The sequence below is a fragment of the Pelmatolapia mariae genome, linkage group LG10_11, assembly GCF_036321145.2.
Source record: "Pelmatolapia mariae isolate MD_Pm_ZW linkage group LG10_11, Pm_UMD_F_2, whole genome shotgun sequence".
NCBI lineage: Eukaryota > Metazoa > Chordata > Actinopteri > Cichliformes > Cichlidae > Pelmatolapia > Pelmatolapia mariae.
In genome coordinates, this window is record NC_086236.1 from 21631680 (window position 1) to 21658071 (window position 26392).

The 26392-nt window shown below is 41.1% G+C and overlaps 2 protein-coding genes across 3 annotated transcripts in view; one reads left to right on the forward strand and one right to left on the reverse strand.

Moving 5' to 3' along the window:
• zbtb20 (zinc finger and BTB domain containing 20) overlaps positions 1–7187 on the reverse strand; it is a 33587-nt gene extending 26400 nt beyond the window's left edge. The window contains exon 1 of the mRNA XM_063488417.1: positions 6952–7187. The gene's annotated coding sequence lies outside the window, so the exon portion shown is untranslated. The remainder of the gene's footprint in view (positions 1–6951) is intronic.
• Positions 7188–7309: 122 nt separating this feature from the next.
• The window catches only part of LOC134635684 (disks large homolog 4), an 83478-nt gene continuing 64395 nt past the window's right edge, over positions 7310–26392 (forward strand). Inside the window, exon 1 of one of the 2 annotated variants that reach the window (XM_063485146.1) lies at positions 7310–7405. Coding sequence is in view for 1 of the 2 variants with exons in the window: in XM_063485145.1 (XP_063341215.1) it covers positions 23950–23979 (30 nt within the window). In the remaining variant the exon portion in view is untranslated. Of the gene's footprint in view, positions 7406–23916; positions 23980–26392 lie in introns of those variants that run through there. The other variant, XM_063485145.1, reaches the window with a different exon arrangement.

Consider the following 26392-nt stretch of genomic DNA (forward strand, 5'->3'; position numbering starts at 1 on the left):
AACTGTCTCATGGAGACACATGGACTGCATCTACATTAAAAATGTAATGCAGGTGTTACGAACGTCACGAGAACGATCCCACTGTGTCATTTGATAAATGTCAAACTTATTGTCAACAAACCTGGCAACTCGGATAAAACTGAACATTTGCCTTGCCATCTGGTTGTCGTTAAACAGGTTAGGCATGCACTTTCTTTGTCACCTAAACCAACAGTCCTAATAATAATAAGAAAAAAAAAGACAATCTATATTTTACTACTCATTAAAACAACAAGCTGTTAGACAAATTAACTATTATTTTCAGACTCTTCAAAACCTAAACGTGTCTTGATATAGATACAATTCAGGGCAATAAATAACATTGGATGGTATAAGGACAGATATGCCTTTTCAAGATGAAAATGCAAGAGAAAAATTCCCTTGTTAAAGATTTTCTTTCAATAAGAAAAATACCTGACAGTGATTTCCTAAGGCTGTATTTAAAAAAAAAGAAAAGACAAGAAAAAAAAACAACTAATGACTTACTCAATAAAAAAGAAAGAAAATACAGTTTTAGATTATGTGAAAATACTCTAAGGTTTCAGCAAACGTAATATTTGATAAAACCACAACACAAATACTATTGTGTAAATAAAATAATTCCCCCTTAGTTTACCCAAAGCACAGTGCATACCAATGTACCTCGAGCGAGAGTGTGCACAATCTTAACATTTTGGCTGGTGTGAGTACAGTTTAGTGGAATGAGGCTTAAAAAGTCTCCTCGATGCCAAGAATGAAGCCGAGAACTTACAGCGCTTATATTTATTGTGAAAAGCTGAAAAACTTACAAAGGACACTACTGCTTTTTGCAGTTTTCTCATACTCTCTTTAGATACTTTCCCCTTCAGCTAGGCAGTGAGCTCACCATGACTTGTAGAAAACCATATGGGTAGCAGGGTGAACTGAGGACACACATGCACCTTGGCAAACATACAACTTTGCTATTAGAATCCAGGATACATTTTTCACATCAGTTGAATACCTAGGCCTGCTTGTGTGTTTAAAGAGAAAGAACATTAATTAGGTTTAAATGCTCCTTCCATGCAACCGACAAAATAAATGTTTCTAAGACACGTTATTAAAATGAGTTCTAAAGAAGTTTAAACATCTTCAATAAAGGAAGAAAAAAAAAGAAACTCTTCCGTGCTTGTTGTGAAATAACTTCTGATCAAGTTCTTACATGAGATTTGGCTCTTGCAGCACAAATATAAAAGCTTTGATAACAACTGCATGAACCAAGAGAGTGTAATGGAAACACATGATCATACCCACCGTGTTTGTAATGTATATACTGTATACATGTGATACAAGGAGACCGCAACTGCAAAAACAAAGCAGCTGGCATTGCACTTTAAATGACAAAATTAAAAAAAAATCTTAAGAATAATAAACATATTTCTTATCGTGTGAGCAGGCTAATATTAATTCTGGTCCTGTACCAAGTTCATGTGTAAACATTAAAATAAAACGTTCTTATCCGACGGCAAGTGTGTGATGAGTTTCTCCCCTGTGGGACGCTCCTTTTAGATTTTGCTTAATTTTGGAGAAAGTAAACATTCAAATCTAAAACCATATACTATGAAGCTATGCAGGAAGTAAGGATAGTAAGCGGGTTTCATGAGACTTTATAAAGTTTTATAACCGAACAAAAGCTTACTGACGACCGGCTGTAACACTGGCAAATACTTATTCAGGCTCAATTTGTGCTTTCATTACGCATTCCTGTGATACTTGCAGGGAGGGAAGATTCCAAAACAAAAGTCCTTTGAAAACTGAAAAATGCATCATAAAGTTTTTATGCTGCACGATCTTAAAGTCACACCAGGTTCAGTTAAGGTTTAATAAAAGTTCTGACTGCATATTAACTAAAAGGGCACATATTAAAAAACAAGACAAAAAAAAAACAACAACTCAATGAATTTTAAAAGAAGGAGAAGAAAAAGAGCCAGTCTGAAGCTGTAAATATTCCTGAAATATTATTTATGGATAATATACCCTGATTGGGTTTCTTTTTAAAATAAATAAATAAATAAAAGCCTCTCATTTGATTCCAAAATATTTTTTATGCTTTCTTGGCCACATCTTCAATAACAAAATACAATTTTCCTCCCTTTAAACAAGTGATTTTGTGTTCAATCCTTGCTTTATAGCTGGGAGGAAATCCCCATAACACACTGTAACAGTGTTTTTGTGTTGCATTATGCAGCTAACGGGGAAATTCATTCCTTACTGACAAAGGCAGCCTGTGCAGATTGTCAATAGGTTTTGTGATTGATTTGTATATTCAGGGATAAAAATAATGTAATATAAAGAGAAGCATGTAATGTGTGGAAAGGGTGATTTGTGGGTAGAAGGATCCAAGCCAGTTAGCCAGGAGGTAGCTAGCCTGCCAACAATTTCTAGTTTGCAAAGCGTAATCCAACGATCCAGCAAGGAAGAACTATCATTATATTTTACTAGGATCAAGGGATACAAGGAAAATAGAAATGGAAAATAATTTAATCACTGATACTTTAGAGGCACCTGAGTTTTTTGGGGGTTACCATGGCAGCTAGGGACTCAAATGTTGCGTTACAGCTGCAAATGCTGTAAAACAGGAGTCTTACCAATAAACATAAGGTGAGAAACTTTATTCGTTCTTCTTAAACAAAACCAAATCCTTAAGCTTAAAGTCTATTAAAGGCTTAAAGGCTACTCTGTAGTTAATTACAAGACTTATTAACTTTAAGATGTGCACCTGAAAACAGTCTCTGTTGGCAATCACATCAAAGATGAGCCTTACTCCAAAGGGGGGAATATTCATCTAACGAGTATCATACAGGGAGGGAAAAAAAAATAAAAAGCTGGGAAAAGATAAACTCTGCCTGAGACAAAAAGGCCAAGCAGTTAACAAGCACTGTGACATTCTGGATGCAATCCACAAAGTGGCTTGTTATATCGATGGATCTCTGCTGCATTCCCAAAATGGCTGCCAAATATGTTCAACTGAGCCAGACAAAGTGCCACAATGGACTCAAGTGCAAGTCTGCTGTCATACGATGGTAAAGACCTGACTTGAAATTTTAGTTTAAATTACAGTATTGATTTTACTTCATCTGTAAAGACTCGCCATTACCGCGAGGAGGAATTTTATTTGGTTCATTTGATTGCCGTTGTATTGCCAGTACATGCCAGAATTTGCAGCCAAATGTAGACTTTCCAAAATAAAATTATAAATACAGAGTACACATGGCAGAATGAGCGAGGTGAATTCCTCTCATGACCAGCGCTACACGCCCTCCCACACCTCTCCAGTCCGTTTCACTACATAGTGTAGCTCCCAAGGCCAAAAAAAACATTTCAGGGCAACTGCACTGCAACAATATGATCCTTTCAAATATTTATAAATAAAATCATGTAAGTTCGGGACCACCACGCTTACCTGGTAACAGCCTGGTGAAGATAGCTGAATGGCGTGGGAATACCAACAACCAATGAAGCATTGCGGAGGCTTCAGAAAGATGTCTCTATCTTGTCTTTTTGGGCATCAGTGCCTTATTTCACTTAATTCTTTTTTTTTTTTTTTTGGAAATCTGACCTACCATCTGTGTCCATGTACAGTACAAGATGATTGTTTTTTTTTCCTGGTTATATGTGTCTTACAAAGAAGCACTTATTACATTAGTACAGCATGGTACCCTTACACATTTTCACTTGAGTAAACCCAAATAATCAGGTGGGAGAAAATGTGTGAAAGCGTGACTAAATCAGTCAAAAACACTTCAAAACTGAATGCTGGGCACACATTGCGCCAGTTTTCTGGTCAATAATAATAAACTGGCAAATGTGAAGAGACGGTGACAAGCTACAGCGGACGAGTGAAGGATGCTGAAGCCAAAAGAAAATTGGGATTGATTGCCGCATGTGGATTAACTGATCACCCCCCACCCCTTCCACACACACTCACACACACAGCCTCTTTCTTCCATGTGAGTATAGGTGTACAGTTTATCTGCTGGGTTTCCTCACACAATAACCACTTTCCTTGATGTGCAGACGTACTCTTAAATATTCATTAGTCATGGGTGGGTTTGAGCCGTGACACAGAAAGTGGGCAAATGGCGATGGCTCAAACCTTGTGAATATTAATGTGTGTGGAATTTATACATGTAAATACCCGTTCCTGACTTAACTGAGATGAAACCGGGCACCTGATCCACGGACTACAAACACTCCCAAAGCACATAATGGCTTACCCTCGCTCAGCAGCTCCTGTACACCTCTGTGGTGATAAAACAAGAGTTTTTGACATCAAGCCATGGCGAGAGCTCACTTACAGCCAAGACAAGTACCCTCCAATTCATCAAAACAATAAAATGTCCACAAATGCAGGTGCTACGCCTTTTTTGGGGGTTTTTTTGGGGGGGGGTTACTATAATTTTTGAGTTTCTTTTCAGATGAAGGGCGTTCAATTCAGTGTACACATTGTGACAATATAATTTTTACTTTCTCATTATTTCCTCACCCACATGCAACCTGTCAAATCAGCGTGCTCTAATTCATGGGACAGAATTGCAATTATGCCTGGCTGAAGTCTCACATCAAGGAGAGGGGAGGAGGGTGGGGTGGGTGTGTGTGTGGAGGGGGTGAAGGAAATGTTGCATTTCTCCTACAAACATGCTGCACGCTCAGCTCCGTGTTTTCCAAATGTGTCCATTCAGAAAACAAACGATCCAGTGCTGCCACCAATTACGTAACCGAGCCTATAGACAAGCAAGTCATTTACGTTGTGGAGGCATATTCTGAATGAAGGCGGGCAGGAGGAAGTGATCACAACAAAAGTGGAAAAAAAACCAGAGGTAAACGCAGAATCGTAAAAAAAAAAAAAAAGGAAGAGAGAAAGAAAGAAAAAAACCTACACACGCTCTGACACACACACACAGGTGCACATCCACAGATCGAGTCTGCGCTTTAAGGACGTGGACGCGGCGTTTCTCTCGTGCCTGTCAAACCCGGGACCGGTCTCTTGTTTGGGGCTATTCACTGACCAAACCAACACCAACCTGTGACATGACTAATGCGTTGACGCAAAGCTTTATACCTGGGAACAACTCCCGGGCTCCAGCCGGGTCTGTGGCTATTAATCAGACACGGAACGTGCTGTATTATAGAAACTATCAGCGGCGCTCGCGTTAGACACAAGGACACGCCGTATTACTCTCTTTATCTGACAAAGCCGAGCGCTTTGGGACAACATCTGTTTGCCACACACACACACACACACGCATACACGCACGCTCTCTGCCCCTGTCCATCTCCCAGTCACGCGCGCGCGCGTGCACGCTCGCGATCGAGCAAGGAGAGAGCACTGAAGGACTGACATGTTGCTCGGGATGAACTCTCTGTGGCCCTTTCAGTAAATTCATCCGCGTATATTAATCTATATACACACATATGCACGCATCTATATATATATTTATTTTTTTTTCAATTGCGCAAACAATACACATATTTTGACTTTAATCAAGAGGCAAAGCGCCGCTGTGCTGCCATGTAACAAGGAAGAGCGAAGGAATCACGAGTTGCCCATTAATATTTTGCAACAAAATGTCTCAAAAGGAACACAGAGAGCCTCTCTTGCAACTTTAATTACACCAGAGCATGGCTTCGTATCTAGGCCAGCCTCACATGGTAAACATTTTTTTTAAATCTACTGTAGGGTATGAATTTAAAAAGGGGGGAGGGAGCGATTGCGACAGTTTAAAGTGAGCTTTTATTTTTGGGAGAAACATGGCACCAAAATCCAGACCAAAAGAGTCCCACCAGATCCAGTTCTTATTTATCCCAGAAACTGGACCTGCAGTATTGCTTTACCTACAGACACAATATTAGCCAGCCTCCCCTCGCCTGCTGAGCACATCTGAACGTAACCCCGTCTCATAAATGCAACGGCGTAATGATATTAATTCACAAAAAAAAATGTAGGCTAGACATCTGTCTCCGTGTGAGCCGCTTCGCTCCAAGGATAGATTTCACGCGTGCACAAAAAAAAGCAAAAAAAAAAAAAAAACCCAACCACCTCTCCCGGTAAGTTTAACAAACTGAAATGCATTTAAGACAGTTTTCTAGTGAGAGTATGTAAGAGCGGTAAGAAGGAGAAGAAGAAGAAGGAAAAAAAGGCAATAAGGAAACGTGTTTCCTCTGACTCAAATAACTGACCTAAAAGCCAAATGCGCACGTCGCCTGCCACAGTTGTTCCGGGCTCACAGTGTGTAAAATGTGAGCAGGCAGCCCGCGAGCATCGCTCAGGCTTTCGCTGATTGAGAGAAACAGACCTGTGAACACACTTTGACCGGAGTAGTATTGTTCTCAAGTGTCCCCCCCCCCCACCACAACCACCACCACCTCTCCACTGTCCGGCTCACGGGTAAATCTAAAAGTAAAGGGGGCACAGTCAGAATAATGACAGATGGCAAACTTGCGTCACGCCAGGGCAGCGCGTTTTTTGGTAGTCGAATATAGATGGACAACAAAACCCCCTGGCAGCCAAAACTGAATACCCTCACCCCTACCTACCTACCTACCACCACCACCCCCTTCCTCCTCTAATCTAACGCAAGGGGCTCGTTTCATTAGGCTACATTTCGGACGCTGGCATCACGTTTATTGAACGTTCGTGACCCTCCAAAGAATGAAGTTTCCAATGTTTGCGGAGATTTCTGGGGGGCTGGTAAAGCCAGCCACAACTACATGGGAAGTGAGTGGCATTTTCATGCATTTCACCCGAAAGTCAACGAGCATGTTTTAATCCCCGATAGAGGAAATTCCTTGTATTCCCCCCTTCCCTCTCTCTCGCTCCCTCTCTCTCTAATAATAGCGGCAGAGATGTTGTAAAGACCCATCCCTTTTCCTACTTTTCTCTCAATTTCTTACCTGCACTTCGAAGCTCGTTCACAAGAAGAAAAAAAAAGTGGCGACAGCGTTTCCACGGCGTTCCCCCCCCTGACGAAGCGCGCTGAGTTGATGTCTTTTTTTTCCTTCTTCTTTTAATATGTTCCCTTACTTTGTTTCATTTCTCACTTCCATCTTCTTTTCATCTCATCAATAAACACACGCTGCAGCCTACCTTCATAGAGCAGCTCGGTTCAAGTGTGCCCTCCCATTTTTTAACTATACATCGAGTACTTTGAGGGGTGGTGGTGGAGGAGGAGGAGGAGGGAAGGGGGGGGGGGTGAACGGGCAGGCACGCCTTTTCACTTAAAGCTGCTATTGGAAGAACAGTGCACTGTCTTGGGTTGGATCAGAAATCCGTCAACATTATTGCGCCCCAATCGCAGGGAGCGCGGTGGGACGGTCAAACCGGCTCCATTATGGCTCTCTGGAAGTGGTAGGAGTTGTAGTAATAGTAGTTGTAGCGGGCTAATAGCGTTCAACCTACTCATTTGCCACTGCCTAAGCAGCAGCACGGTAGTTTATATAAGTGGAAGTCGGGCTTTGAAAGTGAGCGGTGCCTGTAAAAGGATGAGGGTTAAACAGGCTCGCAGTGACGATAAAAAGCAGGCGAATCTCTTCCTGAACCCATAAATTTCCCCCCTCCCCCCCCCCCCCCAACTTCTTCTTCTTCTTCTTTTTTTTAAAAAATGTAATTCACGCATTTTTATTACGTGGTTTTCAGCGCCAACAGTTTTAAAATCTCTGCGCTCGCAAATGTGAATGAACTCCGAAATCAATCCCCCACTTTGGGATGAAGAAGGACAGGGGGAATTGTCGGTTACACGTCCATCACGCGTCTGAACTTCTGATTGGACGCCGCCTCTGCCTGTACCGCGAGCCAGCTGCGCCGACGCCTCCCATTGGACGCCGGCGCCGTCGCTCACTTCCAGCGCCAACAAGCTAGATTGTCTGCCGTGTCTTCTACTTTCTACGCATTTCTATTTTCTCATTTATTTATTTTTTAACGTCCCGAGCTGACCTCGGGTTTGCGAGCAGGGGGAAAAAAACGGTGTCGGTTCAGCCGGCCAATCAGATTTGGTTGAGCCGCTGCTTTTCCCCTTTTGTTGTTGTTGATTTTTTTGTCATTATCCAGTGCCTTGAGATATATTCTGGCTGCCTTAGAAAAAAAAGCAGTAATGGGTCATGTGGGATCCCCCCCCCCCACCCCACCCCCAACCTCCCCGCACCCACCGCCTTAATGCCCCCCTCCCTGTCTAGACAGTGACAGGTGTGCGTGTGTGCGCACACGCTTGTCTGTAGTTCACATCGGAATAATGAACCACGTAGAAGGTAGTGTATAACAGATACTTTAAATAAAATATGTATGTGTGTGATTAGGGTGTGCAGTGGACGGAGTGTTCAGTGTAAGCTTCCCTGCTTCTTGAAAGACAAGCTTTTTACTTGACAAAGAGGTCAACTAAGGTTAGCCCCATGTGACAAACCGTCCTGCGTCCCGAGCTGAGCTGCTGGGTGAAAGAGGAGGGATGTTCATACGAATAAATAAATAAATAAAAACTATCTATAAGCGAAGCTGCACTCTTGAACTTTGCGTGCAAAACCCTCCAGCTGTACAGGAGAGACAGAGGTGCTGCTTCAGACAATCGCCATCTCGGAAGCTGGGTAGGCTCCGTACGGATATTGTTGTGCGAGCACCGCGGTGAGCACCCAGGGCACTCTCAGTTGACTGTGCGCGCCATCTGCAGGACTGCGATGTGGATTAATACCGCGGGTTCAACGGAGGACACCCTTCCGTCACTGCTTTGACCTACATTAACCAGGAACAGCGTAGGAACACCACTACCGGCCTTAATGCGATCGGTTGAAATCCGACAATGAATCACGAAAACCAAAAAAATGACTTTAATACTCATTCAAAATCAGAATGATCACAATCTTAGATCACAAACAGAAAAAAAATTGCACATCAGTGCGGTGAACGCCTTTCCCGGAACAGTATTTAGGATACTTCGCGTTATTAACACGATGGCTCAGCCGGCACCACGTGCAGGGAGGATTCACCATGGAGGACATTGTGTTTCTGTGGTAGCTCTTAAGTGCTTTGCATATTTTACCGGACTTGCCATTATGGCAACGGGTTGTTGGCACCATTAGAAATTTAATGAGAATCGTGCTTAGTTTATTTGTAGTTATCTGCCTATTTGTGCTATTAATACAGTATCAGGCATTAAGTGAAGGGACTGAGGGCAAAGCAGTTATTTTGTAAAGCTTGCTAAAACACATGCTTTTAACTTAAAATTTTGTGCAATGCATCTAAAAATGAAATTTAAATTGCAGTACAATTGAATGCCCATTTTCCCTTATTGTGCCGGTTTATTAACAAATTAAGCAATGATATATAATATTGAATTAAAAAAAATCAAGGATGGTGTGAAAACAATGATTGAAAATATGGCTGATATTAAATGAATACCTCATGACAAGTAAATAGCAAATTTATTAACAAGGGTTTATATATTACAATAATGAAAATGCAATAAATAAATAAATAAAACTATTTGATTTGTAAGAGCTTCCCTGAGGATTATGAATAGCCTGGAACTGTTTTTTTTTTTTTTATTCCCAAACCTCTTAACTTAGCCTTCTTAATAGCGTTATTTAAGAAATTTGACCAATTTTCACAACTAAATAAGATACAGCTAAATACATCAGCTGAGCCCCTAAAGACCTTTGTTCATTTCTGATGAGTCCTCATCAATTTCCAGAGAAAATCCACAGATTTTTTTTTTTTTTTTACAAAAGTCTGCAATTAATAAAATAAATGGCCGCGCAGTTTAGAGAAAATCATATTTTTAATTAAATTTTGATTTGATTAAGCCTCACCTTTACCTTTTGAACACTAAAATATTGTACTACAAATCACTTCTCTATTAGATTTTTGGGATCATTCTGAATTCTTACAAGTAAAATTCATATCTGGTTGTAAAAGAGGAGCATACATGTGTATAATCTCACAATGGTTGGTCAGGGCACACCTCACACAGCAGCTCTGTGACTTGAAAATTATTTGGTTATTCAGTAATTAATTTATTTGTCTCTTGTGCTTCTCCCCGTATTCAAATACAAGTTAGGCCTTAGCTTTCACTTCATTTGCACATGACCTCTGAGAGCCTGCTTGGCCTTACATACAGCCGTGTAGTCAGACAGTGATGCCACTGCAAGCTTTGACAAACCAGCTTTTGGTAATCAGATAACCGACAACTGATCCTACAAGTTTGGACTTAGGATGTGCAACTAAAAATATGGCATGGTAGGCTATTATCGCTCTAGAAACACATAGAAACACATCAGTATTTCCCACGCTTCTTTGTGTGCTTTAAGAAACGGTACTGTGCAAGTCCACTCACAAGTCTTGTCCTTGTATCTCTTGCTCTCCCATTAATACATTCCACTAAATGAATGGACCACGGGCTATTCATTTTACAGACAGTCTAGACAACTGATTATTGCTTGTATCTCAACTTGCAATGTGCGAACTGATTTTGGGGTAGCAGGAATTAGTTGTGGTCCAATTAAAAATATTATTACCTTCCCAATCCATCCCATTTAAACCCGTCTTAGTAGAAACAGGTTAATGGCTCATCTCAGCAATCTTTCTCATTACTTTGTTTACGTCAACTGTAAACTGAACAATCTGCAAGCGCTACAAACCACTTTGGTAAAATTCAATTTGAGTTAGCCCTAGATATTAACAAATGCTAACGCTAACAAAGCACTTAAGTGGCACCACCATTTATGAAAATTTTTCAGCATGGCCCTTCGTCATTCACCACTCACACTCCTTGTGTCCTCAGAATTGCTATGCCTTAATACACTGTGGCATAGATTCAAAAGGGTGTGGTAAACATTCCTCAGAATGTTTTGGTCTATACTGATGTGATATTATCATGTTGTGGCAGTTTTGCTAGTAGCACCTAAGCGATGAAAACTCCCTTCTCTACCGCTTTCCAATTGAGATCTGGTGATTATGGAGTCAGTTATAGAACAGTAAAGTCGTTGTCATGTTCAAAAACAAATCTGAGCTGTTATGACTTTTTAACATGACATATTAGCGAAGATGGATCCACTCTTTCTTGTTGCTTGCGCCAGATTTTGACCCTGCCATATAAATGTCGGTGCAGAAAGCGAGAGACATCGCACAAGATAGCATTGGTCCAATCTTCATGTGGCCTGTGGTGAAAGGAGTAGCAAATATAGGTGTTGTCTTCTGCTGCTAGCTCATCTGCTTCAAACACACTGGAGCTTTGAGCTTTTCCTAAGCATTACCCTACCCAACACGAAAATGCAAATAAACGGCACAATCAAATTCGAATTAAACTATCTTTAACTTTCCTGTTCCTGACTTCAGTTCAAAGTCTGAGTGATATCCAACTGCGCCAATTGACAGAATTTTCACAGCTAGCAGTCGTCTTGCATCATGCCAGCGTCATGTTCTTACGGGTTTTTCATGAATTTTCCAGAGTTCATGTTTGAAAAAGTCTTGTTGTGCATTCAGAGGTGTTCTTAACCTCGGTTGTAATAACTGGTTATTTAAGTTATTGGTGTTTCTCAATCACCTTCAACCAGTCTGGCCATTCTTCTCTGCCATTTAAAAAGCACTTACTTCTTTGGACCGCTCCTTGAGTTGGTTGTGTGTGAAAATCAGAATAGCTCTGCAATTTGTGAAATAATCAAACCAGCCCAAGTGGCAGCAACAACTATGCCATGTTCAAAGTCACTTAAATAGACGTTCCACCCTATCCCAATGATTGATTTGCACTTGAGCAGATCCTCTTGACCATGTCTACATTCTTAAATCCACCAGCTTTTTGCCACATGAACGGCTGATTAGACATTTGCTTTTGAGGAGCAGCCGAACAGACTGACCGGTGAGTGCACGACGTATATGAACCCTTTTTTCTTCTTACAAGTGCGGCAAAGATTGAAGTCATTTGTGTGTAATACGGCTGCTGAACCTCTTCAGTGTCAAGCATGAGCTGCTGGTTTAAACTAGTCAACAAGGTCACCCCACCGCTATCTTAGCAGAGTGCCACCACAGAACATCATTGTTCTGTGTCATCATGTGGGAAATCCACATTAGATTTGTTTTATTTCTGGTGTGTAAAGCTACTTGAAAATCTAGATTGTGCATCTGTGAATGCCAGCCTACCATCCATGCATGGATGCGAGGCCCACTTGAGTACTCAGTCACACTTTGTCTCTTAATCAGTAGCATCACTCCAAGTTATTGGGAAATCATATAGTATTTATGAATGTGCGCTGCAATGTGATAGAAATGCACTTCATTTCCAGCCATAGTGACCTAGTTTGCCCTCTTAATAGTTGCACACTGTACCATCAGATATATTAGACAAATTTCACACAAGTTGTGGTCGTCATTGGCTTTTTTTGCCATTTCCCCATACTGCACAGATTTTCTGTTATAAAAAAAACAGCAGCAAAGACAATCTCTTTGTCTTGTCTTTTGTGATGTTTTTCATGTTTCTGGGAGAGAGAACGAATGACCATTAAAATTAAAATAACTTACAAGCTACCCAAAGCTTGCATCATTTTGTAATGCACAGTAAGTTTGCACTGCAGAAAGCTTCTCGCCTCTTATCTTCAAAACTGGCTGCAGGCAGATTGTTGACAAGTACAGACGATAAAATCTCTTTGTTAGCTGTTCTTCTCTTCTTCTTTTGGTTATTTGGTCTTTGGTCTTAATTTGTCAATTACTGGGCCTAAAATAACTTTTTTCAGTAGTCCAGTATGTCACTGACAACATTAGTATTACATGTCTTACTGAAACTCACAAGATATGATCAGAGATAAGCCAGATGCGACACAAAGTAAGACTCTTCACATCACAACAAGTGTGAGTTTTTTTTCTTTCTATTCTCACTCCTTTTTGGTCGGGGCTTCTCTCTGATTCTGGCTTGGTGTTACTAGATTCAGCAGAAACTGTAAAACGGCACCTATTCAGGTTGTGCTGCATGTGTGAGGCAAGGCAAATACTGTATCTCCTTGCTCTTTGCAAGCACCAAGTCTTCCATGAGTCACGCAACATTTGAGGTTAAGGATTTCAGAGAGAAGAAAAAAATAAACGAAATCAAACAAAAGGGGAAAAAGATGAATGTCTAAAATCAGTAGATTGATCCTCTGGTTTAACCCTTTACCGGCACGATTTAGCCTCGCTTGCTGGAGTGCCGCTAGCACTGCAGTTGTTCTTCTTTGACAGAACAAGCGGGGAAATATTTGTGCACTTACAACGCATGCATAGACAGTGCTGTGCTACACCATGCTGTTAAGATTTACATGTTTGGATAGAACTGTGGGGATCACTGATGCGGCACAGGCTTTCCAAAACAAGCACTGCTTGTAGAGTATTAGTCATTCCAAAGCAAAAATAATGTAGCAGTAAAGGAAAATCAAACACTATTATCATCCTTCAAATTTCTTCTCACTCTCACCTCGAATCTGCTGGAAACTCCAACGAGAGACAACACATTAAACCTCTGCCTAGTACATGTCTCTTTTTTGCCTCACAAAGGCAATTGAGGTAACATAAATGAGTTACCACAATGCTGTCTTTTCGAGAACACAGTCCAAGTGGTATAAATGATTAATAGGCTTCTTCACTTGTCTTTCAGCTCTCAAGGGCCCCTCTCTGTGTCAGCCTTGTAGCTGAGATATAAGAATAACGTGCCACTGGTCTCCACAGATTCTCCCTCAACTCTCTGCTTTGTGATTCATATTTCATCTCACCTCTATTTGCCACAAGCGGAGCAAAGTAGTGACTCAAAAATGTTATGAGATAGTGACGACTTTAGCCCTTCTGTTATGTTGAAAAGTACTTCTCTCCCCTGATTATAACACACAGGCTGTTTTAAAATGCCCGGAGGCACATCAGCAACTTTACTTGTATGTACCTGAGACAAATGTCAGGTCAAACGAGATCAGTTGTTGTGTTAATTTGTTTTCATTGATGGGTGTTAATGGTATGCCATGGGAATTTTCGTCACCAGTTGTACATGCATTAATGCACATGCATGAATCTTAACTCGTTTTTGAACCGAAAAGACATTTGAGTTCTCAGTTTTGCCCCTCCAAAATATCACAACAGTGTCTGTCTTTCAGCAGTCTCTTTAAAGCTTTCACAGATGAGCTGATTGATGATAAGTGCTCCAATACAGAGCTGCAACTGAGTCCCCGAAGGCCTTGGGAAGCTCCTTAGCTGGACACAACTATTCTTCGAGTGACCGAATTTCAAGGGTTGGCGCGAAAAACGTGTCTGAGCAATTTGGGCTCTTCCTAGGAGGCACGGACATTCATCCTTCAATGACTGCTCCGTCAGAAGCTTGGCCAAGACCTTGAATGACCATACAGGTGACCGACTGGCAGTCAAAGCCATGGCAGGTGGTAGTGGGCACAAGAAGGAATGTCAGAGCTCTCAAAGCCCAGACTCTGACATCCCCCATTTGTCCTGCTGTCAACTGCTGGGGGCTTTGAAAGGGAGACTGTTTTCTATTTCTGCACACAGACAGTCCAAGCATAAAATCTGACTGCAACTTTCACTCTGGCACGAGCAGCCAACTGATAAATAAGGGTAAAATAGGAATAAGATAGGATTTCTTCTGCAGGGTACAGGGAATTGTACTGTTCTTTCTTTCTTTACTGATTTTGGTCCCGCCCACTGAAACAGTCAGAGCAAACACTTCAAATATCACTGTGTTTTTTGGCTCAAATAGGCACTTTTTCCACCAGGACACTTTTTAGAGAAAAGCCATTCGCATCACTCTATTCTGATTAATTGCTCTAAAAAGCCATTATAGTGTGATGTGGAGAACCAGCATGCTCAACACAAGGACCCTAAAACTGTAACAGCAGAATCAGATGATTTATTTATTTATTTCAATATACCTGTTTTTTTCTCACTGTTACCTGTTCAAATGTGTGCCATGAGGGCTATTTCTCTTTGTTACTCCAGCCCTTGATAATGTGACACCATATCAGCATTTTAAGTAATTTTTATCCAAAACGTGTTTGTTTCTATCAAATGAGCAGTAGTATATGCTTAAAACATGAAAAGAATAATACTAATATGTAACATCTACTTGAGGTTGATTTCTTAGTAGTAGTACTACAGAATTTTACCAGCAGATGGTGTACAACTCCGTGTAATCAGACACCACCACTTTTTAAAATCAAACACAACTGGGTGTTAGGTAACATTTTAACGACCCTTTAACTGTACCGGTAATTTATTATCCAGATCGAACAACAATTCTAATATCTATCTATCTATCTATCTATCTATCTATCTATCTATCTATCTATCTATCTATCTATCGTAACTTTGTGGGTATAATTAATGCTTCCGAGCTTCCCACATCAAACCTAAATTCATTTTTTCCCAGAAGGCTCTATAATCCCAGTCACTTTCTACTGTCATGTGTACAGTATTTTTCAGCTTAACATCAGGGTTTTACTCCCACCACCAGCTCTGTTACTCAGGCTCATATGCCAAGGGGGGTGAATGTGAGCTATATCATTACATGCTGCAGTGGACAAGTGAATGCATTAGCACCCCTAGAATTCCCCAGCTGCTTATTAATTAACACGCTGTGGGTTGGTGGGAATTATCAGCAAGGAAAGGTTACTGCAAGCTAGCAAGCTACGCTAGTGTTAGTCAGGGAAGTGCCTTATTCGACGTGTGTGTGGTTTTGCTTTATCAGTGTGCCAAATGCCATTTAACCAGGCTGGCCGCTAAGCAGACGGCATGCACTGACAAGTGGAAGTGAGTTGGCTAATCATACAGCAGTGTTGTTGTGAGGTATTTGAAATGTGCTGTGTGTTTACTGAGCTGTCTATCTGCCTTCAAATTGTGAATGCACGTCTAATTGTTTTGTTTGTTATCTGCTGGGCGTATTTCACATCCAGAAGAGCAAAGACCCTGAAACGTATGATAAATGATAAATTCTTTCAGGGATTTTTCAGCCTTATTTTCATGTATTAGTCATGGTGCTGGCATGCGTATAACGCCCACAACAGTGTGCCAATGTTCTCTGTAGCAGCCTGGTTTACTTCCGCCATCCACTGATGTCTCAAGGACTACAGGGACGGTTTGAGTTTCATTTTCATTCCGCCTGGTGGTATCACAGAGCAGTTTTGATGGTCAGACAGCTCCTCTGCCTATCTGCACAAGAGAAAATTATAGGAAATTATATAACGTGCTGTCAAAGTAGTGGATCCACATTTGAGAAAATGCAATAAAGAGGAGATGAGAGCCATTCTGCCACTCAGTGGCACTATGAGCTGTGCTAAGTAAGCAATGATGATCAAGAGTGTTTCTCTTGAACTACTTAGGCTGAGTAACTAAATCAACAAGATCACAATGAAGTGTTTTCTCACAAACACAACTCAACTTAACACAATGAGGAATTAGAATCATGCACACACGTCCACATCACTTAATTATACATCCTGAAATATGGCAAGCAACGTTAATGAATTAAAGTTTTTTAAAAATGAGAAAAGTATGGTGAATCACAGCTGACTCCTCACTAAAGTGTGAGGCATGCTGGTACATGTAGGCAGTGTGAGACAGACTGAGCGGGAGAACAAACAATTCTCTGTTAGCATGGCAAATTATAGTGTGCATTTCATTATACTGTACACTCAGCAGACTACAAAGACTATGGTACAGTGTGTCCACATAATTAGCAGCAGTGTTTTCCTTAAATTGTCACTGTTAAAGGCCATGAAACTCATTTTTACAATAAGCTGACTCTGACCAGTGGTGACCTACATGAACACCTCTTCGGCCAAAATTTTACAAAAGTTTTATTTAATGTTGTTTAATTACTGGTGAGCTTACAGAGGACCTGTTATGTTCATTTCTAGCTTTTTCTTTAGATCTTTATTGCTGGACTATACTAGAGTAGCTTTGCATCTGTCACATTTCATGTTAATCCTTATTTGTCTTATACCAGACCTTGTTCGGTTTTATTTATATAGCGCCGAATCACAACAACAGTTGCCTCATCTCATAAGGTGATAATGAAGAGAAAGCCCAAAACAATCAAACAACCCCCTATAAGCCAGAACTTGGTGACCCAACCCGTGACAGTGGGAAGTAAAAATTCCCTTTTAACAGGAAGAAACCTCTGGCTGAAACATAATCTGAGCATCCATCATTGTAAATGTATAATATAAAGAAAGGGTCTCCAACGCCAGTCCTCGAGAGCTACTGTCCTGCAGCTTAGATCCTTGTTCCAACACACCTGAATCAAATGAATGGCTTGTTACCAGGTCTTTGCCGAACTTGATGGCATGCTGAAGAGGTAATTCAGCTGTATTGGAGTACGGCTGCATCAGTAGCTTTTCAGGATTGAGAGTTGGAGACCCCTGATATAGAGAAATAAGGAAAATGCTTACTAGGCTCACTTTAAGGGTATTTGTGCACCAATCAGAATTTAGAAGTATTGCTCAAATTAAATTGATGTTTGATCACCGACATAAACGGTGGACATAGCAATTGTGATGTCTTCCAGTGTTTCCTCTAGGACCGTCTTGGTTTTTAAAAAACTAGATATGATGAGGAGGGTGCGTCTGACCTTGAAACTGGATGCTTTCTAGTTGTCAACTTGTCAATCACAAGTGGTTAGCCAATGAGAATACATCAGATAATCCTGTATTTTTGAAACAGCATGACTGATGTTTACAAAATAGACATTTTTTTTTCTATAAGAACCAAAATGAATGATTGAGAAACTCACCAGGAAAGTATTTACAAAGCTGTTTTTTCATAAGCTGCTATAAAACAGGAAGTCTTTCTGTAACCACAGCTACCGCCCTCTGGTGGCCGTTAGATCAAATGGAAGTTTAAGGCACTTTTGTCTGTACTGGCTTAATTTTTTTCCATTCTGGAAGCTGTAGTCATGATATTTACTTTCTGTGTGTTTGGCAGATGCTGTACATCCTAACAAAGAAGACTGACTTAAATCTTGAAACTAGGATCTCAAAGACATTATGTGATTCTTTGCCACAGGAAGCACCTTTTTCGAATCATTATTCATTAAGTCTTTTATTTGGCTTTTTCAAAATGTCACAACCAGCAAAAAAATGAGGTATACTGTGTTTTATAAAGCCACTAGCTTTTGAAAAATATAGTTTGCATAATGGAAATTTTTGTAATAAAACCAGGTAGAATTATATGTGCTTCCTGTGAGTGCAGAAATATATACTTATGCTTTCATTTTCACCTCTGTTGAAGCTTGAAAGCTGTAAAGTACCTGAACCCTAAAACCTGCTGTCGTGTACCTACTCAGACCATGCAGTAGCAATCTGAGTGTGACAGTTTCCATCAGAAGCAAATGCTGCATACATCAGGCAAATTGTTGAACATCTGCCTTGGGACATGCAAAAATCCCAGAATCCAAACTGCAGCCTGCTTCCCGAGGCACGCACACATGGCGCATTGTGCATGTCGACGGGGGTACAGATAGTTTATTTCAGGGAAGTTGCAGTAAAAGTGAGAGCAGACAGGCCCAGCAGTCACAATGATGCCCATAAATAACCCCAAAAAGTGACACTTCCCGAGTGAGTCTTGATCCACCTGTAGGTGTCTCCTGTCTTTGACAGCCAGGGTGTCGGTTTTTAAATCAGCTGAATTTTTGGACAGAGAAAAGAAATTTGGCAAGAGAAAATCCAGCAAATGTAGTCTTATGTTTCACACTGGAATATAACTTACATTACTTAACTGATATTAATGTTTGAAAGAGCCTCTTTATAGATTTTTGAATGTGAAATATTTGACATTACAATAAGAATATTATTATTCAGGAAAAAAATGCTCCTCTATATTGCATGAGCAATATCCTTTAGCTTGAATAAAGATGACCCCATGAAAATATTCCATCTCCCTGTGACTAGAAGTAGATCTGGCGAGTGTCCAACACAGCAGCCCCATGATCTGGATGTTCTGCCTGGGTTTAGCCTGTTTAGATGACCAGTGCTTGTCCTTGGCCTACTTTTTTTGTCAGAGGCACACCATCGATCCAAAAGACTTTAAGCTCAGCAGCACAGCAGGATGGAGACAACATATTTATGGGTGAGTGCTTTCTCAAGTCTTATTAAAAGACTATTATAATGGAGGTTTGTGGATGTACATGAGTGGAAATGCTCTCAGTATTCAAGCTCGTCCATGGGGAGAGGTTTTTTCTCTCTTTGCTACTCCTAGCATGATATATTTTTAACAGCATGTGCATGTGTAAGTGCGTGTGCCTTTGTGCATGTGTGGGTGTTGCACGGGGAATGGAAGGGTTCTTTTTTTTGTTTTAACATATATATTTTCTCCTCATTTACATAATGAGCATGAATATTATGCTGTTTTCCTGTGACTGATTTTTTTTTTCTTCTGTCTGGGCCCACACTTTTCATTATTTGCACCAGAAGAATCATAACTTTGAGAATGTGAGAGTACTCAAGTTTTTGGCACAGGAAATGTGAGCGTAGAGCTGTTAGCTCACTCAAGAGCAGAATTATATAATCTTGTATACAGGTCAGCCATATTAGGATCATCTTCTGAGAGAAAATGCCTGTAGAGTATGCGGATCATAACTCAATCCAATCCTTTCATATGCATAAAAGCTCATACGTGCCACTTACGACTGAAAATGTACATTAATCACTGTCACAGTAAACAGATCACCTCACGCACATGCTGGTGCAGCCTTACATTAATTACTAATGCATTCACATACACGCACTTTCCCATTTTCCCACTAAAATATTTACACAGACATAAAATGTTTTTGAATCCATGTATGAAATGCAGATGTGTTCACCTCCATACTGGGAACTCATGTTAGATGTATGCATTTTACATAAACGGAGACGTCTCTGTTTTTGTGTTCATTGCAGAAGAGGAAGCTGTCAATTCTGTCGGCAATCAGGGCTGGGGACATAACAAGTGCTGACATAGAAATGCGCAGTTAAATGAAAAACACAAACCTAGCATCATCACAGATGTGAGAAGTGCAAACAATTATCTGTGACATTTACAGATGATTTGTAAACCCATTTCTGCTGTCACTTAGTCAGGAATAGTTTAGTAGAACAGAGCACAGGAGTGCGCTTCAATACACAATAACAGAGTACTGCAACATGGAGGAGGAATCACACTAGACTTAATTGTTTTGGGGGGTTTTTGTTCTTTTTTATTAAACTAAAATTGATATCACTTGATTGATATCCAGGAAATTAATTAAGAGTAAGTTGAGAGGACAGATTCCGACTTTTTTCATTCCCTTAAATCCAGCAGGTATGCTGAAGCAGCTTTCTTTTTCACTTTGTTCTTTAGGGTTTGTTTGTTTATTGGGTTTTATCTTTAAATTTCTATTCCCTTTCTCTATCAGCCAAGAAGAGATTCTTGAAAAATGTGACAATAGGTGACAAAATCCACTTTGGTCTGTGTGAAAGCCTGTAATCATTTTTTTTTTACACTTAAATAAGCGTTTTTTACAAGTGCAAACAGACTCTTTACACCGTCTTCCTCTTCTTTTTTGTAAAAAGGTCCTCTATGTGGTTCTGTCCCACTAATACTGCCCGGGGAAGCACAAATAAGGAAGATAATTTGATTAACTCAGACTTCAGAAGCTTGATAATTAGGTTGGAATAGAAGTTGATTTCTTCACCAAACATGGCAGATTTTCTCTCTTATCACTTCCCCTGAAAGCATCTTAGTAGATTCACCAGTGGCTATTTTACTTCTCTTGTATAATTAAAGAATTTCATTTTTTTAAAGAATAAAATGATGGGTAAAAATTGATGATGGCAATGTTTTCAAAAATCCATTTCAGTATCAATCAACTATAATGATATACACTCACCAGTCAGTTCATTAGGTACGCTTTTCTAATATCATGGGTTGTTGTCAGAGCTAACTTAATTCTTCGTGCTGCAAACATTGCTCCGAGATTTTGGTCCATATTGACATGATAGCATCACACAGTTTCTGCAGATGTTTTGGCTGCACATCCATGATGTTGATCTCAAAGGTGCTCTGTTGGATTGAGATCTGTTGACTATGACATTTGAGACATTTGAGTACACCGAGCTGAACCAGTTCAAGACAGGATGGATCCATGCTTGCATGTTGTTTAAGCCAAACTCTGACCCTATGTTGCGGCAGATGTTAAGACTCATCAGACCAGGTGATGTTTTTCCAGTGTTTTGGCGAATCCGTGTGAACTGTAGCCTCAGTTTCCTGTTCTTAGCTGACAGGAGTGACACCCAGTGTGGTCTTTTGCTGCTGTAGTCCGTCTGCTTCCAGCTTTGACATGTGCATTCAGAGATGCTCTTCTGCATACCTTGATTGTAGTGAGTGGTTATTTGAGTTACTGTTTTTCTGTGATACCAGCGGTCACTGATCTCTGGCATGTTCACCCAGAGAACTGACTCTCACCGGATATTTTCTCTTTCCTGACCAATACCTGTAAACCCAAGAGACAGTTGTGTAGTTAATCCCAGTAGGTCAGCAGTTTCTGAAACCAGTCTGGCACCAACAATCATACCAAGGTGAAAGTCACCTTAATCACCCTTTTTTCCCATTTTGATACTCGCTTTGCCTTGACCTAAACTGTCTGCATGTCTAAATGCACTGAGTTGCTGCCATGTGATCAGCCTAGATAACTGTGCTAACAAACAAGTTGAACTGGTATAACTAATGATGTGCCCGGGGAGCTTATTTCCCATTGATGACACATATGTGGTCCCTTTCCAATTTAAAAACAAATATGTAAGTGGAAAGTTGTATATAGTCACCAGCTCTGACACAACACTGACAAACATTCAGAATTTCCTTGAGCTGCACAATAGTAACAGAAGACTGATTGTAACTGTGACAAGTTAGACCGATCAAATTAGATTAAGTATATTAATCAATATTTTACTAAATAAAATGTGGCACATTATCCTTATTACACATTGCTATCTTGTGTAAACAACATCTTTCCAAGATGATCTGCAGCGCTGTATAATTTTTAAAACAGACAAAAGTAAGAAAAACTGAGTCTTAAAAGTTGAAAGAAAAATAAAGCCTTGGGTTATAGTGCTTGAATCTTTAAATGCATTATAAATAGAGTTGTCAGAAGGCATCAAAGGCTAGTGGAAGTGAATAAATGTTATATGATGACAATTGAAATATTACTTCACTATGCTCGAATCTCTGCTCATTAAACCTCTGTCACACAAAGCTGCCGTGCAACTTGTAATAAGTAAGGTTTGTAGTTCAGCATGAGCCAAGAGACGACGATCAGATGTCCGAATGTAAACTAACAGGTGTTTAATAAAGCGCAGAGAGGTAACTAGGGTCATCTGTCTGTCAAAGCACGACTACAAGTGTATTACTAACAGTAGGATGAGGCCATCTGTGGACACAAAGCGTTTCGGTTTGTTTCATTGCGCTGTACATTTCGATCAAAGCCTCTACTCTCACCCTGGGGAATAAACGTGTGTTCATCATTTCGAATTGCTTTACTTCTGCACCATTGCTCCAGCATTGTGGGGGGCTGGAAAGTGGGGGGGGGGGGTAGATTTGTACAATTATAGAACTGATGATGTAAAGACACTAAAGCACACATTCCCCCTTATATAACCCCGAGTGGTACAGTCCTCAGTCTTAAAGGCAGAGTGTGCTGAGAGGAGTGCATGCATTTTTTAATCTGTTTTAGTTAAACTAAACAAAAATTTGAACAAGGTGATCAAACAGAGGAGAAATCATATAACAATTCAGTCGGAGAGGGGGCTAAAGTAAGTTTCAACACATTATCATTAATGTGTCTATTTGGGACTATTTAATGTTGAAATATTCCTAAAATCTCAGATTATTACTGTCCTTTGTACTCCTCTATAACCTGAGTGCATATTTGCACAGCCACGTGGAAATATGCTCAGGTGGGCAAATCCAGTGCAGAGTTACTGACTCAGACCTCAGTCCTACAAGGGTGACCATATGACAACAACAAGCCTCCCTATTGCCATGGCAACAACTGCACCATTGCTAAGGCAACAGCTGCAGAGTGCTACAACAAGCAGAAAAAAACCTTCATGTGTCTTCAGTTTCTTTTTTTTTCATCCGGTTAAAGCAAACTTCAGCTTCATGTCATCCGGTCTTCTCTGAGTCGCTCTCGCGGTGCTTCATGGTTTCTTTTTTTCTGTGATGCATATGTAATTCACACTCTCCTCCTCAACACATTTTCTTTCGGTCTAATTCCTGCTGTCTTCACACACATACACACACACACACACATGCATACACTCACGCACTCACCCACTCTCCCTCTCCTTTTCTCTCTCCTTCACTGTCCCCTCCCTCAGTTCTTCCTCTCCATCCTCGGCTGTTTCGCTGTCTTATTCTCCGTTTCTCTTTTTCCCCTTTTCTTTCCACAGTGTGACCCCCCCCCCCCCTCTTTTTTTTGTTAATCCCACCACCCCTGCCTTCCATCTCCATCCTCCCCTTTCTCCATCTCTTTTTGTATTCATCCCATCTTTTCTCTTTCTTTTCCACCGTTCCTTAGATAGACTCACACCTTTCCTTTTCTCTGCTCTCTCTCCCTCTCTTTCTCTCTCTTATACTAAATTCTAAGACCACCCTCTCTCCTCTCTTCTCTTTTTTTTCTCCTTTTGCTCACTCTCTCTATTTCTCTGTGGCCCTCCCCCTCCCTTTTCATGTTTCCCCCCTCCCTCCATCCTCTCTTTCCCTCGCTGGTTCAGTTAGTCAAAGAAGAGATTCACGGAAGGAGAGAAAAGGGGGGAAAGGCAGGACGAGAGTGAGAGCGCAGGAGTGGGGCAGGCTGGGGAGAGGGGTGTGGGGTCTCAGCCCTCTGTCGTGGGGGGTTGGGGGGGTTGAGATACACCCCGATATTTGTTTTAAGTACCATGGACTGCCTCTGCATTGTGACTACAAAGGTAAGCCTATCTGTTGTTCATTACTCTAGCTCTATGTGTGCGTGAAACAGAGTGAGAGGCACCACAACTGGAACTGAACCGGGAAGAAAGCAGCCAGCTTCCTTCTGCCATCTCTCAATTGTGGGAATTTGCTGTCTTCGTGACATTTCTCGTGTTGTGCATTGTTTCTATCTTTGTGTTCGTTTTGAGCATTTGAACATTTCAGAAAAGCCTCAGTGCGAGCTGAGCTACCTGACTGAACACTCTTTGATATCTCCCTCTCTAGATGACCCTCTCTCCCACTCTCTGAATCTCCTACTCCGTGTCATGCTTTGTGAGTGTATAAACAGGGGCTGGCTGACCTGCGTGGATATAGCGAAAGCGGCAGAGATCTGATCCTCGGGTTGCCTGTGTGGGGCTTTGTGTCATGCCCGAGCTGCAGAGTGTGTCAGGCAGAGACCATGGGAGGGCACTATGCATGCTAATATTCCTCACAATTTCCAGCTGCTTTGTCCTAAACTCGACCATAAGCACACGTGAAGCTTACCCACTGTGCAGCTGCAAACATCTGCAAACATAATGTATGAGCCACATGTTATATCACACACATACGCTGCTCCAAGGAGCCAGCACTAGACATGAGACTGACTAGAAAAAGGAACATGAAGTAGCTTTAAGTCTGCTGTCCAAGCCTATTTGTTCAGATGTCCAAGACCTTAAGACCTTCAGATCATATATAGATATAGATATAGATATATCCATCTATATATAATTTTCTGATGGGCATACCTACACAGCTGCACACAGATTCAAAAGGAGGTGAGCAGTGTACTACAGCAGCTGAACCTGAATGCAGATTCTGGTAGGAAGTGATGACAGAAAAAAGAGGAAAACAAAAATACACGCAAACACACACAAACACACACACACAACACACACACACACACACACACACACACACACACACACACACACACACACACACACACACACACAGGCGTGTGAAGGTGCTGATCATCTGAGATTTCCATTTGTTCTTAATTTGTGGAGCAGGCGTGAGTGCAGCTGGTCCTTTCAGATGTATTACGTAAATTTGCGCTTAACTGTGGCACATTACATTCATTTGCTTATCAAGCTCTCAGTTTCCGTGGCAACAGAGATTAGTGGTTAAACACAGATAAGTAGGTGCAGTCAGATGAGGAGGGAGACACACTGCGCGCGTGTACAGCAAAGTACATTAAACATGTTTTTTGTTTGCGAATTTCACACCATTTCACGTCCTTCCCTAATGACAGAACTTCCACACAGATAGCTGCTTTTTGGTTCTGCAAAGCAATTTTTGTTACCTTGCACCATGCAGTGTGACAAATTCATTGAGAGAGAGAGAAGGGGGGGAGCAGGAAAGGGAAGCTTCAAGGTATTTCTCCTCCCTGGAACACCTGCACATCATGCATTTTGTTTTACATCACTGAGCTTAGGACAAGAAGAAAAATAAGACTGTAAGTAAAAGACCACGGTTGGTAACTGTGGGTTTTTCACCCAACCGGTTCCAGGATTCTGCATCGCTTTCAAAGTGTGAAAAGACTTAGTGTAAAGCTGGCACAGAAAACCCAAGTATTGCCAAGAACTTGTGAGACAGATGGTTGGTTTATAAAAGGAAAGGTGAGTGCGCATAGATGTGCAAAGTTATGCACTGACTGACTGGCTAAGCAGCTCTTGGACTGGCAAATGAAATGGCTATTCTTGGAGCGCCTAGATGACCGTTTCACCCAGCAAAATGAGCTAAACCTTTGTCACTGGGGATTGTTTGTTAAACACTAACCAGATATTCACAAGAGAGCTTACGGTTCACTTGGATATGCCACAAAACTTGGTGTATTCCTTTAAATGTGCATTATTAAACTTTAATGGAGGCAGGCTGAACTGCAGGTGAGGAGTGTGGCTTGCCACCACGTAGCAGATGACGGGCGAGCAGCTCCCTGAGCGAGCTGTTCCGTGACACCCACGTGCTGTATAACAAGTTATGTGAACAATGCCGCGTTCCCGTGCAGGTCTTTGCACAAAGTTTTGGTGTGTGGGTGAAGCCACAGTCAGCTGGTGAGTGACAAATATCTGATACCGCTACACAGAGCACACCAACTAGAACCGGAGCACTGCTGTGCCGTGCTCTTTGACGGTTAAAAGCCATCCCCCACTGAGTCGGTGGGTTGAGTATTTTGGCGAGAAAAGTCAGGCTGAATTTCTCCCCGAGACATTGAGAAAGGATGTCTTTGAGCAAAAGAACCAGAATTAGTACAAATTTGTGAGGAAAGCCCATTTTGGATAAAAGATGATTTCATCCTCAAGGTAAAAGTGCAAAAGTTGTGTCCCTTTCTTTTTTTCTTACAGTTCTTATGACGCTATTACTTTTCTCTATCCTCCTACACTGACAGGT